This window comes from Pseudorasbora parva, chromosome 7, assembly GCF_024679245.1.
Source record: "Pseudorasbora parva isolate DD20220531a chromosome 7, ASM2467924v1, whole genome shotgun sequence".
In the NCBI taxonomy this organism is placed as follows: Eukaryota; Metazoa; Chordata; class Actinopteri; order Cypriniformes; family Gobionidae; genus Pseudorasbora; species Pseudorasbora parva.
In genome coordinates this window covers 1,331,563-1,349,539 of record NC_090178.1, presented here as the reverse complement: position 1 = coordinate 1,349,539, position 17,977 = coordinate 1,331,563, and the positions used below count along the sequence as shown (strand labels likewise).

Genomic DNA, 17,977 nt, shown 5'->3' with positions numbered 1-17,977 from the left:
TTTATATTTAGTTCTTCCCTTATATTTAAAATATAGAGAAATATATTTATTTAATATTTTCCTCATATTTTTGTGATGGTCATTAAAAAGAAATATCTACTCCGGACATCACTTTTGGACACTTCTCTCTCGGTGTATATATGTGTGTATGTATGTGCGTGTGTATATATTATACACACACACACTCACACAGCTTTTCAAAGTTCAGCTTTTGTTTGATGAATGAGGCCGTTTCTCCGTTTGGATGAGTGTGTGTTTGTGAGATCATGGCTTTTAGGTGCCGTTTTGTATTTTATTCTAGTTTTATTTTTCACATTTCCACTACATTACACTTCCACTCTTTGTTACTGCAATATCTGGGTTTTGAAAGGGGAACTTTTTAACCTGCATTAAGACTGCTTTCATTATAGCTATATTATTATTATCATCAACATCATCATCACTGCTCTATATTGTTTATTCAGAGCTCAGATAGAATTGGCTTGGGTGAAGGGGGCAATAGAGAAAAATCCAAAGATTGTTGTTTGTGTGTGTGTGTGCGTGTGCGTTTCTCTTTTTTACTGGGTTTGTGTCTCAGTTATCTGAATGAGGTGTGTTTGCTGTCTTTATTTACCGTTTGAATGAGTATATCAACAGTGCTGTCTTTCTCTGTACAGTGAAACACCTGTATTCTCTACCTCTTTTACAATAAAGACTGTCTGTGTACACATTCATCACTGAAAACTAAATATTGTTTTGTTCATATAGCACTCACTCACTCTCTCTCTCTCTCACACACACACACACACACACACACACACAGTAGTAGTGCGCATATCACACACACATGTACATGAGCAGATTGCGCAAACACACAATATAACTATATAATATAACTATATAACTATAACTGTGTAATCTGAGAGTTTTACTGTAACTATATAACCTGAGAGTTTTACTGTAAATATATAACCTGAGAGTTTTATTGTAACTATATAACCTTAGAGTTTTACTGTAACTATATAACCTGAGAGTTTTACTGTAACTATATAACCTGAGAGTTTTATTGTAACTATATAACCTGAGAGTTTTACTGTAGCTATATAACCTGAGAGTTTTACAGTAACTATATAACCTGAGAGTTTTACTGTAACTATATAACCTGAGAGTTTTATTGTAACTATATAACCTGAGAGTTTTACTGTAACTATATAACCTGAGAGTTTTACTGTAACTATATAACCTGAGAGTTTTACTGTAACTATATAACCTGAGAGTTTTATTGTAACTATATAACCTGAGAGTTTTACTGTAGCTATATAACCTGAGAGTTTTACAGTAACTATATAACCTGAGAGTTTTACTGTAACTATATAACCTGAGAGTTTTATTGTAACTATATAACCTGAGAGTTTTACTGTAGCTATATAACCTGAGAGTTTTACTGTAACTATATAACCTGAGAGTTTTACTGTAGCTATATAACCTGAGAGTTTTACTGTAACTATATAACCTGAGAGTTTTACTGTAGCTATATAACCTGAGTTTTACTGTAACTATATAACCTGAGTTTTACTGTAACTAAATAACCTGAGTTTTACTATAACTATATAACCTGAGTTTTACTGTAGCTATATAACCTGAGAGTTTTACTGTAACTATATAACCTGAGAGTTTTATTGTAACTATATAACCTGAGAGTTTTACTGTAGCTATATAACCTGAGAGTTTTACTGTAACTATATAACCTGAGAGTTTTACTGTAACTATATAACCTGAGTTTTACTGTAGCTATATAACCTGAGAGTTTTACTGTAGCTATTTAACCTGAGAGTTTTACTATAACTATATAACCTGAGTTTTACTGTAGCTATATAACCTGAGAGTTTTACTGTAACTATATAAGCTGAGAGTTTTACTGTAACTATATAACCTGAGAGTTTTACTGTAGCTATATAACCTGAGAGTTTTACTGTAGCTATATAACCTGAGAGTTTTACTGTAACTATATAACCTGAGAGTTTTACTGTAGCTATATAACCTGAGTTTTACTGTAACTATATAACCTGAGTTTTACTGTAACTAAATAACCTGAGTTTTACTATAACTATATAACCTGAGTTTTACTGTAGCTATATAACCTGAGAGTTTTACTGTAACTATATAACCTGAGAGTTTTATTGTAACTATATAACCTTAGAGTTTTACTGTAACTATATAACCTGAGAGTTTTACTGTAACTATATAACCTGAGAGTTTTATTGTAACTATATAACCTGAGAGTTTTACTGTAGCTATATAACCTGAGAGTTTTACAGTAACTATATAACCTGAGAGTTTTACTGTAACTATATAACCTGAGAGTTTTATTGTAACTATATAACCTGAGAGTTTTACTGTAACTATATAACCTGAGAGTTTTACTGTAACTATATAACCTGAGAGTTTTACTGTAACTATATAACCTGAGAGTTTTACTGTAACTATATAACCTGAGAGTTTTATTGTAACTATATAACCTGAGAGTTTTACTGTAGCTATATAACCTGAGAGTTTTACTGTAACTATATAACCTGAGAGTTTTACTGTAGCTATATAACCTGAGAGTTTTACTGTAACTATATAACCTGAGAGTTTTACTGTAGCTATATAACCTGAGTTTTACTGTAACTATATAACCTGAGTTTTACTGTAACTAAATAACCTGAGTTTTACTATAACTATATAACCTGAGTTTTACTGTAGCTATATAACCTGAGAGTTTTACTGTAACTATATAACCTGAGAGTTTTATTGTAACTATATAACCTGAGAGTTTTACTGTAGCTATATAACCTGAGAGTTTTACTGTAACTATATAACCTGAGAGTTTTACTGTAACTATATAACCTGAGTTTTACTGTAGCTATATAACCTGAGAGTTTTACTGTAGCTATTTAACCTGAGAGTTTTACTATAACTATATAACCTGAGTTTTACTGTAGCTATATAACCTGAGAGTTTTACTGTAACTATATAAGCTGAGAGTTTTACTGTAACTATATAACCTGAGAGTTTTACTGTAGCTATATAACCTGAGAGTTTTACTGTAACTATATAACCTGAGAGTTTTACTGTAGCTATATAACCTGAGTTTTACTGTAACTATATAACCTGAGTTTTACTGTAACTAAATAACCTGAGTTTTACTATAACTATATAACCTGAGTTTTACTGTAGCTATATAACCTGAGAGTTTTACTGTAACTATATAACCTGAGAGTTTTATTGTAACTATATAACCTTAGAGTTTTACTGTAACTATATAACCTGAGAGTTTTACTGTAACTATATAACCTGAGAGTTTTATTGTAACTATATAACCTGAGAGTTTTACTGTAGCTATATAACCTGAGAGTTTTACAGTAACTATATAACCTGAGAGTTTTACTGTAACTATATAACCTGAGTTTTATTGTAACTATATAACCTGAGAGTTTTACTGTAACTATATAACCTGAGAGTTTTACTGTAACTATATAACCTGAGAGTTTTACTGTAACTATATAACCTGAGAGTTTTATTGTAACTATATAACCTGAGAGTTTTACTGTAGCTATATAACCTGAGAGTTTTACAGTAACTATATAACCTGAGAGTTTTACTGTAACTATATAACCTGAGAGTTTTATTGTAACTATATAACCTGAGAGTTTTACTGTAGCTATATAACCTGAGAGTTTTACTGTAACTATATAACCTGAGAGTTTTACTGTAGCTATATAACCTGAGAGTTTTACTGTAACTATATAACCTGAGAGTTTTACTGTAGCTATATAACCTGAGTTTTACTGTAACTATATAACCTGAGTTTTACTGTAACTAAATAACCTGAGTTTTACTATAACTATATAACCTGAGTTTTACTGTAGCTATATAACCTGAGAGTTTTACTGTAACTATATAACCTGAGAGTTTTATTGTAACTATATAACCTGAGAGTTTTACTGTAGCTATATAACCTGAGAGTTTTACTGTAACTATATAACCTGAGAGTTTTACTGTAACTATATAACCTGAGTTTTACTGTAGCTATATAACCTGAGAGTTTTACTGTAGCTATTTAACCTGAGAGTTTTACTATAACTATATAACCTGAGTTTTACTGTAGCTATATAACCTGAGAGTTTTACTGTAACTATATAACCTGAGAGTTTTACTGTAACTATATAACCTGAGAGTTTTACTGTAGCTATATAACCTGAGAGTTTTACTGTAACTATATAACCTGAGAGTTTTACTGTAGCTTTATAACCTGAGTTTTACTGTAACTATATAACCTGAGTTTTACTGTAACTAAATAACCTGAGTTTTACTATAACTATATAACCTGAGTTTTACTGTAGCTATATAACCTGAGAGTTTTACTGTAACTATATAACCTGAGAGTTTTACTGTAACTATATAACCTGAGAGTTTTACTGTAACTATATAACCTGAGAGTTTTACTATAACTATATAACCTGAGAGTTTTACTGTAACTATATAACCTGAGAGTTTTATTGTAACTATATAACCTGAGAGTTTTACTGTAGCTATATAACCTGAGAGTTTTACTGTAACTATATAACCTGAGTTTTACTGTAACTATAACCTGAGAGTTTTACTGTAACTTTATAACCTGAGAGTTTTACTGTAGCTATATAACCTGAGAGTTTTACTGTAGCTATATAACCTGAGAGTTTTACTGTAGGTATATAACCTGATAGTTTTACTGTAGCTATATAACCTGAGAGTTTTACTATAACTATATAGCCTAAATGTTTTACAATAATTATATAACCTGAGAGTTTTACTATAACTATATAACCTTAGAGTTTTACTGTAACTATATAACCTGAGAGTTTTACTGTAGCTATATAACCTGAGAGTTTTACTGTAGCTATATAACCTGAGAGTTTTACTGTAACTTTATAACCTGAGTTTTACTGTAACTATATAACCTGAGTTTTACTATAACTATATAACCTGAGAGTTTCACTATAACTATATAACCTGAGAGTTTCACTATAACTATATAACCTGAGAGTTTCACTATAACTATATAACCTTAGAGTTTTACTGTAACTTTATAACCTGAGAGTTTTACTGTAGCTATATAACCTGAGAGTTTTACTGTAACTATATAACCTGAGAGTTTTACTGTAGCTTTATAACCTGAGAGTTTTACTGTAATTATGTAACCTGAGAGTTTCACTTTAACTATATAACCTGAGTGTTTTACTGTAATAATATAACCTGAGAGTTTTACTGTAACTATATAACCTGAGTGTTTTACAGTAGCTATATAACCTGAGAGTTTTAATATAACTAGATAACCTGAGAGTTTTACTATAACTATATAACCTGAGTGTTTAACAATAATTATATAACCTTGGAGTTTTACTGTAACTATATAACCTGAGTTTTACTTTAATTATATAACCTGAGAGTTTTACTGTAACTATATAACCTGAGAGTTTTACTGTAACTATATAACCTGAGAGTTTTACTGTAACTATATAACCTAAGTTTTACTGTAACTATATAGCCTGAGTTTTACTATAACTTATATAACCTGAGTTTTACTGTAACTTTATAACCTGAGTTTTACTGTAACTATATAACCTGAGAGTTTTACTGTAACTTTATAACCTGAGTTTTACTGTAACTATATAGCCTGAGTTTTACTATAACTTATATAACCTGAGTTTTACTGTAACTATATAACCTGAGTTTTACTGTAGCTATATAACCTGAGAGTTTTACTGTAGCTTTATGACCTGTGAGTTTTACTGTAACTATATAACCTGAGAGTTTTACTATAACTATATAGCCTGAATGTTTTACAATAATTATATAACCTGAGAGTTTTACTATAACTATATAACCTGAGATTTACTGTAACTATATAACCTGAGAGTTTTACTGTAATTATATAACCTGAGTGTTTTACTATAACTATATAACCTGAGTGTTTTACTGTAGCTATATAACCTGAGAGTTTTAGTATAACTAGATAACCTGAGAGTTTTATTATAACTATATAACCTGAATGTGTTTTACAATAATTATATAACCTGAGAGTTTTACTGTAACTATATAACCTGAGTTTTACTGTAATTATATAACCTGAGAGTTTTACTGTAACTATATAACCTGAGAGTTTTACTGTAACTATATAACCTGAGAGTTTTACTGTAACTATATAACCCAAGTTTTACTGTAGCTATATAACCTGAGTTTTACTGTAACTATATAACCTGAGTTTTACTGTAGCTATATAACCTGAGAGTTTTACTGTAGCTATATAACCTGAGAGTTTTACTGTAACTATATAACCTGAGTTTTACTGTAGCTATATAACCTGAGAGTTTTACTGTAGCTATATAACCTGAGTTTTACTGTAAATATATAACCTGAGAGTTTTACTGTAACTTTATAACCTGAGTTTTACTGTAACTATAAAACGAGAGTTTTACTGTAACTGTATAACCTGAGAGTTTTACTGTAACTTTATAACCTGAGTTTTACTGTAACTATATAACCTGAGTTTTATTGTAACTATATAACCTGAGTTTTACTGTAAATATATAACCTGAGAGTTTTACTGTAACTTTATAACCTGAGTTTTACTGTAACTATAAAACGAGAGTTTTACTGTAACTATATAACCTGAGAGTTTTACTGTAACTTTATAACCTGAGTTTTACTGTAACTATATAACCTGAGTTTTACTGTAACTTTATAACCTGAGTTTTACTGTAACTATATAACCTGAGAGTTTTACTGTAGCTATATAACCTGAGTTTTACTGTAACTATATAACCTGAGTTTTACTGTAGCTCTATAACCTGAGAGTTTTACTGTAGCTATATAACCTGTGAGTTTTACTGTAACTATATAACCTGTGAGTTTTACTGTAACTATATAACCTGAGTTTTACTGTAGCTCTATAACCTGAGAGTTTTACTGTAGCTATATAACCTGAGAGTTTTACTGTAACTATATAACCTGTGAGTTTTACTGTAACTATATAACCTGAGAGTTTTACTATAACTATATAGCCAGAATGTTTTACAATAATTATATAACCTGAGAGTTTTACTATAACTATATAACCTGAGTTTTACTGTAACTATATAACCTGAGAGTTTTACTATAACTATATAACCTGAGAGTTATACTGTAACTATATAACCTGAGAGTTTTACTATAACTATATAACCTGAGAGTTTTACTATAACTATATAACCTGAGTTTTACTGTAACTAAATAACCTGAGTGTTTCACTATAGCTATATAACCTGAGTGTTTTACTATAACTATATAACCTGAGAGTTTTAGGCATCCTTGGAAAACGTGGAAAAACGTCCTAAATAACCGATGGCTATCAATCAGATTAAGCCATACACACTATATGATCCAGAATCAGATCCAGAGGCTGAAATTACTCTCTGTGGACATCTGGTATATGCACTGTAACTATATATTTGCTTTCATTAATATGCATGTATGTATTTACATACTTTCATTATGTCGTCGTAATTTGTTTTATTTGCCCGTTTTAAAAGGTGTACTTGTGGGAAGTGCACATCGCATGCTCCATTGATAAATTAACTATATGTGATCATGTGTTTACTTGATGTGCCGATAGCCACACACACACACACACACACACCTGAAGAAGTTTAACTCACGGCCTGCGGTTCCGACTCATGACCGCTCCATCTTTCAGCATTAGACGATCTGCAAATCCGGAGCTGAACTCGGCCTTGTTGACAAAACTAGTTGTCAAACTGAACAGGGACGTCTAAACACACTCCATGATCCTGAAATGAACAGAATCAGAAGACAAACGAGCAATAGAAACACCAGCATTCAGAAAAATATGAACGATCTAAAGCTCTTCTGGAGGCATGAATCATGTCAAAGCGCTTCACTCACACACTCTCAATCTCACTCAAACTCAAACTCACACACACACACACACACACACACACACACACACACTTAAACATACATTTACACATACACTCTCAAACATATACTTAGACATATATTCTTAGACTCTCACACACACACTTACACACGCACAAACACACACTCAAACTCACACACACACTCAAACATACACTCACACACACACACACACACTCATCTCAGTCTCACACACACAATCAAACTCACACACTTACACTCAAACACACACTCGCACACACACATAATCTCAATCTCACTCAAACTCACACACTTTCACACACACAATCTCAGTCTCACTCACACACTCACTCAACCATTCACACACTCACACATACACTCACACATTCACACACACACACTCATACACACATTCACTCTCACACACACACACACACATACACACTCACTCACACAATCACACACACTTACTCACATACACACCAACTCACTCACACTCTCACACACACTCACATACACACCTACTCACTCACACTCACACACACTCACTCACACTCAGGGGTCTCCAGCCTCCTCCCCAGCCAACACACCCATGTGTGGCCCAAAGGGGGTTGCATATCTGGGGCTACCCAATGGTGACCCAGATCATTTAGTCCTCAGTTGGCCCAGACGGTCTCTTGATGGGCTTTTGTGGCCTACATGGGTCTGCCCGTATGGGTTGATGACGGACCCAGATAGGTGTTATGTAGAGCTCTTATGGGCCACAACGGAGATATATACATGCGAGAGTGAGTGTCTGTGAGTGATTGTGTGAGCGAGAGTGAGTGTCTGTGAGTGATTGTGTGAGCGAGAGTGAGTGTCTGTGAGTGTGTGTGAGAGTGAGTGTCTGTGAGAGTGAGTGTCTGTGAGTGATTGTGTGAGCGAGAGTGAGTGTCTGTGAGTGATTGTGTGAGCGAGAGTGAGTGTCTGTGAGTGTGTGTGAGAGTGACTGTCTGTGAGTGATTGTGTGAGCGAGAGTGAGTGTCTGTGAGTGATTGTGTGAGCGAGAGTGAGTGTCTGTGAGTGTGTGTGAGAGTGAGTGTCTGTGAGTGTGTGTGAGAGTGAGTGTGTGTGAGAGTGAGTGTCTGTGAGTGATTGTGTGAGCGAGAGTGAGTGTCTGTGAGTGATTGTGTGAGAGTGAGTGTCTGTGAGTGATTGTGTGAGCGAGAGTGAGTGTCTGTGAGTGATTGTGTGAGAGTGAGTGTCTGTGAGTGATTGTGTGAGCGAGAGTGAGTGTCTGTGAGTGTGTGTGAGAGTGAGTGTCTGTGAGTGATTGTGTGAGAGTGAGTGTCTGTGAGTGATTGTGTGAGAGTGAGTGTCTGTGAGTGATTGTGTGAGCGAGAGTGAGTGTCTGTGAGTGATTGTGTGAGCGAGAGTGAGTGTCTGTGAGAGTGAGTGTCTGTGAGTGATTGTGTGAGCGAGAGTGAGTGTCTGTGAGAGTGAGTGTCTGTGAGTGATTGTGTGAGCGAGAGTGAGTGTCTGTGAGAGTGAGTGTCTGTGAGTGATTGTGTGAGCGAGAGTGAGTGTCTGTGAGTGATTGTGTGAGAGTGAGTGTCTGTGAGTGATTGTGTGAGCGAGAGTGAGTGTCTGTGAGTGATTGTGTGAGCGAGAGTGAGTGTCTGTGAGTGTGTGTGAGAGTGAGTGTCTGTGAGTGATTGTGTGAGCGAGAGTGAGTGTCTGTGAGTGTGTGTGAGAGTGACTGTCTGTGAGTGAGTGTGTGAGCGAGAGTGAGTGTCTGTGAGTGTGTGTGAGAGTGACTGTCTGTGAGTGAGTGTGTGTGAGCGAGAGTGAGTGTCTGTGAGGGAGCGAGAGTGAGGGTGTGTGTGAGCGAGAGTGAGTGAATTTGTGTGAGAGTGAGGGTGTGTGTGTGTGTGTTCTCTCTTTAGCTCCGCCCACTGCACGCCTCCACAGACTCGGCTGTTTTCAGAAAGAATCGGTTCAGTGTATCTATCTTTTATAAATGTGATAAACTAAAGACTCTTGTGAGATATGAAGGATCAACACTACTCTATAGATACTCAAGATTAACACGACACTGGCAGAATCTCTGTGTGTGTGTCGAAATGATGCTTTGTGTTGTGAGACTAAAGCATGACGCACATCCGGGCCTGCAGAGGGCGCCACTAAGTCACATGTGCGCAGCCGCACAAGAGCACGAGAGAGAGAGAGAGAGAGCGCGTGAGGATCCTAAAATATGTGCTTCCTCGAATAAACTCCATATAAACACACACACACACACACACACACACACACACACACACACACGCAATGATCTTAGCGCGCAGTCTGCTGTCTAAAGCCCCTCACAGGACGCTGCTCAGAGCGACAGGCTCACGATGTTTTCAGCCTTTACAGCAGAAACACACACATGATGGAACAACAGACACACACACACACTCTCTCACAACAACAGCTCGAAACTACACAAGCGAGGCTGAAAACAGCACAACACCCGCGGGACACACACACACCAGCACAACTCAAGGTGAGCCTCTCATTAAAGGTGCAGGGTGTAGTATTTATGCGGATCTATTGACAGAAATGCAATATAACAATATTGTGTGCGCAGGGTTTGAGTGTGTGTTGTTGTGTGGTGTGTGCAGGGTTTGATTGTGTGTGTTTGTGTGTTGTGTGTGCAGGGTTTGAGTGTGTGTGTTGTGTGTGCAGGGTTTGATTGTGTGTTGTTGTGTTGTGTGTGCAGGGTTTCAGTGTGTGTGTGGTGTTGTGTGTGCAGGGTTTCAGTGTGTGTTGTTGTGTTGTGTGTGCAGGGTTTCAGTGTGTGTGTGGTGTTGTGTGTGCAGGGCAGAGGTGGACAAAGTACACAACTTCATTACTTGAGTAAAAGTAAAAGTACTGCTGGTCTAATATTACTCCGCTACAAGTGAAAGTTGTAAAAACAGATTTTTACTCTTGTAAAAGTACAGAAGTATTTGTTTTCGAAAGTAAATGTCCTTCTTTATGTCGCCGCATTATTGTATTATAGTTGTATAAATGCACATTATGCCATCATGGTTTAAGCCAGTCAGTGACGCTCCATCTGACACACTAGCAGACGACTAACTTAAACTCATTTAAATACTTGTAGAAAAGTTACAAAGCTGCTGTCACTTTAAGGCCGAATGCACGGATCCAATACACTGATACACATCTGATATTCTCACAACTTTATCATTCTCTTTCTCCCAGACGTTTATATTTTTAATATATTTTTAAGACATGCACCAAGTGTATGCCAACTAAACTAATCTTGATTTTTTTTTAAAAACTGAAACATACTTTTAAACTCTGGCCATGGGTGCACACACTGTGCCTAAGAACTGTCTACTTCCATTTTGCTATGAACTGATCAGTGTTCAAAAAGTTGGGGAAATGTACATGACCAAAGTTGGGGAAATGAACATGACTATAAGAGAGATTACTGACAGACTGTCTGAAACAATGTGTGTGAGTGTTGTGTGTGTGTGTGTGTGTGTGTGTTGTGTGCAGGGTTTGATGTGTGTGTGTGTTGTGTGCAGGGTTTGATGTGTGTGTGTGTTGTGTGCAGGGTTTGATGTCTGTGTGTGTGTGTTGTGTGTGTGCAGGGTTTGATGTGTGTGTGTGTTGTGTGTGTGTGTGTGTGTGTGTGTGTGCAGGGTTTGATGTGTGTGTTGTGTGTGTGCAGGGTTTGATGTGTGTGTTGTGTGTGCAGGGTTTGATGTGGGTCTGCTGGTCTCCGTCCTGAGGCAGGAGAATGCTCTGGACATCTGTGTGATCAGAGTCGCGCCGGAGCTCAGGTACACGGATCACATGATCATCGTGAGCGGATCGTCTCCGCGACATCTCGCCGCCATGGCAGAGTTTGTGCTCAAAGCGGTGAGAAAACACCCACTAACACAAGATCTGTGGAAGCTCACCAAGGGGAACTGCAACTTACAAACTGGGAATTGCGAGTTATGAACTGGGAAATGCGAATTATAAACGGGGAATTGCCAGTTATAAAGTGGGAAATGTGGGTCATAAACTGGGAATTGCAAGTTATAAACGGGAAATGCAAGAATTCTGAATTGCAAATTATAAACGGGAAATTCCAAGTTGTAAACTGGGAAATGCGAGAAGTAAAGTCTCAATTGCAAGTTATAAACTGGGAAATGCGAGTCATAAACTGGGAATTACGAGTTAGAAACTTTGAAATGTTATAAACTGGGAATTGCGAGAAATGAAGTCTGAAGTGTGAATTATAAACTGGGAAATGTTATAAACTGGGAATTGTGAGTTATGAACTGGGAACTGTTATGTAATAAACTGTTATGTTATGTGAGTTATGAACCGGGAAATGCAAGTTATAAACTGGGAAATGCAAGTTATAAACTGGGAACTGCAAGTTATAAACTGGGAAATGTTATAAACTGGGAATTGCGTGAAATGAAGTCTGAATTGCGAATTATAAGCTGGGAATTCCAAGTTGTAAACTGGGAAATGCGAGTCATAAACTGCGAATTGTGAGTTATGAACTGGGAAATGCGAGTTATGACCTGGGAAATGTGAGTTATAAACTGGGAATTGCGAGAAATAAAGTCTGAATTGCGAATTATAAAATGGAAATTTAGAAGTAATAAACTGGGAATTACAAGAAGAAGTCAGAATTGCGAGTTATGAACTGGAAAATACGAGTTATAAACTGGGAATGGCGAGAAATAAAATCTGAATTGCGAATTATAAGATGGGAACTCCAAGTTGTAAACTGGGAAATGCGAGTTATAAACTGAAATACGAGTAATAAATTGGGAATTATAAGAAAGTGTCGAATTGCGAGTTATAAACTGGAAATTGCAAGTTAAATTACCAGAAAGTGTGAGAAATGAAGTCTTAATTACATGAAAAAGTCAGAATTACGAGTAATAAACTGGCAATTACGGGTCTGAAAGTTTCAGAATTATAAGTTTTAAGTAAATTACGAGATATAAACTGGGAATTGCAAGAGTCACAATTACCTTTTTTCCTTTCATTCGCATCAAATGCGCTTCCATAGATCCGGTCAGAACACTGTTGAGTCTCTCAGGTTCTCATTTACACTCTTTACACCTGCAGTTCAAGTTCCTGCGTAAGGACGAGGAGCGGCACGTTCGGCTGGAGGGGCGGGACTGTGACGACTGGAAGTGCATCGACTTCGGTTGGTAGCCTGTGAGTTTGAGTGTGTGACCTGACCCGCGTGTGGCGTGACTGACCCGCGTGTGGCGTGACTGAACTGTTTGTGGCGAGACTGACCCGCGTTCTGATCTCCGCAGGACCCGCGTGTGGCGTGACTGAACTGTTTGTGGCGAGACTGACCCGCGTTCTGATCTCCGCAGGACCCGCGTGTGGCGTGACTGAACTGTTTGTGGCGAGACTGACCCGCGTTCTGATCTCCGCAGGACCCGCGTGTGGCGTGACTGAACTGTTTGTGGCGAGACTGACCCGCGTTCTGATCTCCGCAGGACCCGCGTGTGGCGTGACTGAACTGTTTGTGGCGAGACTGACCCGCGCTCTGATCTCCGCAGGACCCGCGTGTGGCGTGACTGAACTGTTTGTGGCGAGACTGACCCGCGTTCTGATCTCCGCAGGACCCGCGTGTGGCGTGACTGACCCGTGTTCTGATCTCCGCAGGACCCGTGTGTGGCGTGACTGACCCGCGTTCTGATCTCCGCAGGACCCGCGTGTGGCGTGACTGACCCGCGTGTGGCGTGACTGACCCGCGTGTGGCGAGACTGACCCGCGTGTGCCGTGACTGACCCGCGTGTGCCGTGACTGACCCGCGTGTGCCGTGACTGACCCGTGTTCTGATCTCCGCAGGACCCGTGTGTGGCGTGACTGACCCACGTTCTGATCTCCGCAGGACCCGTGTGTGGCGTGACTGACCCGCGTTCTGATCTCCGCAGGACCCGTGTGTGGCGTGACTGACCCGCGTTCTGATCTCCGCAGGACCCGTGTGGCGTGACTGACCCGTGTTCTGATCTCCGCAGGACCCGTGTGTGGCGGGCCTGACCCGTGTTCTGATCTCCGCAGGACCCGTGTGTGGCGTGACTGACCCGCGTTCTGATCTCCGCAGGACCCGTGTGGCGTGACTGACCCGTGTTCTGATCTCCGCAGGACCCGTGTGTGGCGTGCCTGACCCGCATTCTGATCTCCGCAGGACCCGCGTGTGCCGTGACTGACCCGCGTTCTGATCTCCGCAGGACCCGTGTGGCGTGACTGACCCGCGTGTGGCGTGACTGACCCGTGTTCTGATCTCCGCAGGACCCGTGTGTGGCGTGACTGACCCGTGTGTGGCGTGACTGACCCGCGTTCTGATCTCCGCAGGACCCGCGTGTGCCGTGACTGACCCGTGTGTGGCGTGACTGACCCGCGTTCTGATCTCCGCAGGACCCGCGTGTGCCGTGACTGACCCGCGTTCTGATCTCCGCAGGACCCGTGTGTGGCGTGACTGACCCGTGTTCTGATCTCCGCAGGACCCGCCTGTGCCGTGACTGACCCGCGTTCTGATCTCCGCAGGACCCGTGTGTGGCGTGACTGACCCGTGTTCTGATCTCCGCAGGACCCGTGTGTGGCGTGACTGACCCGTGTTCTGATCTCCGCAGGACCCGTGTGTGGCGTGACTGACCCGTGTTCTGATCTCCGCAGGACCCGTGTGTGGCGTGACTGACCCGTGTTCTGATCTCCGCAGGACCCGTGTGTGGCGTGACTGACCCGTGTTCTGATCTCCGCAGGACCCGTGTGTGGCGTGACTGACCTGTGTTCTGATCTCCGCAGGACCCGTGTGTGGCGTGACTGACCCGCGTTCTGATCTCCGCAGGACCCGTGTGTGGCGTGACTGACCCGCGTTCTGATCTCCGCAGGACCCGCGTGTGGCATGACTGACCCGCGTTCTGATCTCCGCAGGACCCGCGTGTGGCATGACTGACCCGCGTTCTGATCTCCGCAGGACCCGCGTGTGGCGTGACTGACCCGCGTTCTGATCTCCGCAGGACCCGTGTGTGGCATGACTGACCCGCGTTCTGATCTCCGCAGGACCCGTGTGTGGCGTGACTGACCCGCGTTCTGATCTCCGCAGGACCCGCGTGTGGCGTGACTGACCGCCGTTCTGATCTCCGCAGGACCCGCGTGTGGCGTGACTGACCCGCGTTCTGATCTCCGCAGGACCCGTGTGTGGCGTGACTGACCCGCGTTCTGATCTCCGCAGGACCCGTGTGTGGCATGACTGACCCGCGTTCTGATCTCCGCAGGACCCGCGTGTGGCGTGACTGAACTGTTTGTGGCGAGACTGACCCGCGCTCTGATCTCCGCAGGACCCGCGTGTGGCGTGACTGAACTGTTTGTGGCGAGACTGACCCGCGTTCTGATCTCCGCAGGACCCGCGTGTGGCGTGACTGACCCGTGTTCTGATCTCCGCAGGACCCGTGTGTGGCGTGACTGACCCGCGTTCTGATCTCCGCAGGACCCGCGTGTGGCGTGACTGACCCGCGTGTGGCGTGACTGACCCGCGTGTGGCGAGACTGAACCGCTTGTGGCGAGACTGACCCGCGTGTGCCGTGACTGACCCGCGTGTGCCGTGACTGACCCGTGTTCTGATCTCCGCAGGACCCGTGTGTGGCGTGACTGACCCACGTTCTGATCTCCGCAGGACCCGTGTGTGGCGTGACTGACCCGCGTTCTGATCTCCGCAGGACCCGTGTGTGGCGTGACTGACCCGCGTTCTGATCTCCGCAGGACCCGTGTGGCGTGACTGACCCGCGTGTGGCGTGACTGACCCGTGTTCTGATCTCCGCAGGACCCGTGTGTGGCGTGACTGACCCGTGTGTGGCGTGACTGACCCGCGTTCTGATCTCCGCAGGACCCGCGTGTGCCGTGACTGACCCGCGTTCTGATCTCCGCAGGACCCGCGTGTGCCGTGACTGACCCGCGTTCTGATCTCCGCAGGACCCGTGTGTGGCGTGACTGACCCGTGTTCTGATCTCCGCAGGACCCGTGTGTGGCGTGACTGACCGGCGTTCTGATCTCCGCAGGACCCGCGTGTGCCGTGACTGACCCGCGTTCTGATCTCCGCAGGACCCGCATGTGCCGTGACTGACCCGCGTTCTGATCTCCGCAGGACCCGCGTGTGGCGTGACTGACCGGCGTTCTGATCTCCGCAGGACCCGCGCGTGCCGTGACTGACCCGCGTTCTGATCTCCGCAGGACCCGCGTGTGGCGTGACTGACCCGTGTTCTGATCTCCGCAGGACCCGCGCGTGGCGTGACTGACCGGCGTTCTGATCTCCGCAGGACCCGCGCGTGGCGTGACTGACCCGCGTTCTGATCTCCGCAGGACCCGCGTGTGGCGTGACTGACCGGCGTTCTGATCTCCGCAGGACCCGCGTGTGGCGTGACTGACACGCGTTCTGATCTCCGCAGGACCCGCGTGTGGCGCGACTGACCCGCGTGTGTGGCGCGACTGACCCGCGTGTGTGGCGCGACTGACCCGCGTGTGTGGCGCGACTGACCCGCGTGTGTGGCGCGACTGACCCGCGTGTGTGGCGCGACTGACCCGCGTGTGTGGCGCGACTGACCCGCGTGTGTGGCGCGACTGACCCGCGTGTGTGGCGCGACTGAACCGTGTTCTGATCGCCGCAGGACCCGCGTGTGCTGTGACTGACCCGTGTTCTGATCTCCGCAGGACCCGTGTGTGGCGTGACTGACCCGCGTTCTGATCTCCGCAGGACCCGCGTGTGGCGTGACTGACCGGCGTTCTGATCTCCGCAGGACCCGCGTGTGGCGTGACTGACCGGCGTTCTGATCTCTGCAGGACCCGCGTGTGCCGTGACTGACCCGCGTTCTGATCTCCGCAGGACCCGCGTGTGGCGTGACTGACCGGCGTTCTGATCTCCGCAGGACCCGTGTGTGCCGTGACTGACCGGCGTTCTGATCTCCGCAGGACCCGCGTGTGGCGTGACTGACCCGCGTTCTGATCTCCGCAGGACCCGCGTGTGCCGTGACTGACCCGCGTTCTGATCTCCGCAGGACCCGCGTTTAGCTTGACTGACCCGCGTTCTGATCTCCGCAGGACCCGCGCGTGGCGTGACTGACCGGCGTTCTGATCTCCGCAGGACCCGCGTGTGGCGCGACTGACCCGCATTCTGATCTCCGCAGGACCCGCGTGTGGCGTGACTGACCGGCGTTCTGATCTCCGCAGGACCCGTGTGTGGCGTGACTGACACGCGTTCTGATCTCCGCAGGACCCGCGTGTGTGGCGCGACTGACCCGCGTGTGTGGCGCGACTGACCCGCGTGTGTGGCGCGACTGACCCGCGTGTGTGGCGCGACTGAACCGTGTTCTGATCGCCGCAGGACCCGCGTGTGCTGTGACTGACCCGTGTTCTGATCTCCGCAGGACCCGTGTATGGCGCGACTGACCCGCGTGTGGCGAGACTGAACCGTTTGTGGCGAGACTGACCCGCGTGTGGCGTGACTGACCCGCGTGTGGCGTGACTGACCCGCGTGTGGCGAGACTGACCCGCGTGTGGCGAGACTGACCCGCGTGTGGCGAGACTGACCCGCGTGTGGCGTGACTGACCCGTGTTCTGATCTCCGCAGGACCGGTGGTTCTTCACCTCATGCTGCCGGACACCAGACACACGTATGAGCTGGAGAAGCTCTGGACTCTGCGCTCACACGACGAGCAGCTCAGCCGCATCCCGCACCACTCGCTCCCCGCCGACTTCATCTATGACATCACGGACACGTCATGTGAGCCGGGAAATCACGGAAACATCCCGTCTTCAGCTGATAGTGTTCAATAAAAGATTTAATTCACAAGCACTGTGTGTGTCAACTGTGACTGAGTGTGTGCTTGAATCAAAGAGGATCAGGGAGCAACAGATTATAACAGCACTAATGACAATGATACCATTACCAACCATAACAATGATGAGCCAGGACCCCAATTTATAAACCAGGAATCGTGAGAAAAGTCAGAATTGTTGTAAACTGGGAATTGCGAGTTATAAACTG

At 43.6% G+C, this 17,977-nt stretch overlaps 1 protein-coding gene across 1 annotated transcript; it reads left to right on the top strand.

Annotated features, from left to right (window-relative positions):
- The first annotated feature begins 10,118 nt into the window (after positions 1–10,118).
- LOC137083531 (mitochondrial assembly of ribosomal large subunit protein 1-like) lies at positions 10,119–17,782 on the top strand. The gene is made up of 4 exons (XM_067449488.1): positions 10,119–10,462; positions 11,666–11,829; positions 13,045–13,126; positions 17,561–17,782. The coding sequence occupies exons 1-4, from the start codon at positions 10,246–10,248 to the stop codon at positions 17,764–17,766; spliced, it is 669 nt and encodes a 222-aa protein (XP_067305589.1). The 5' UTR covers positions 10,119–10,245; the 3' UTR covers positions 17,767–17,782.
- The last annotated feature ends 195 nt before the right edge of the window (positions 17,783–17,977 follow it).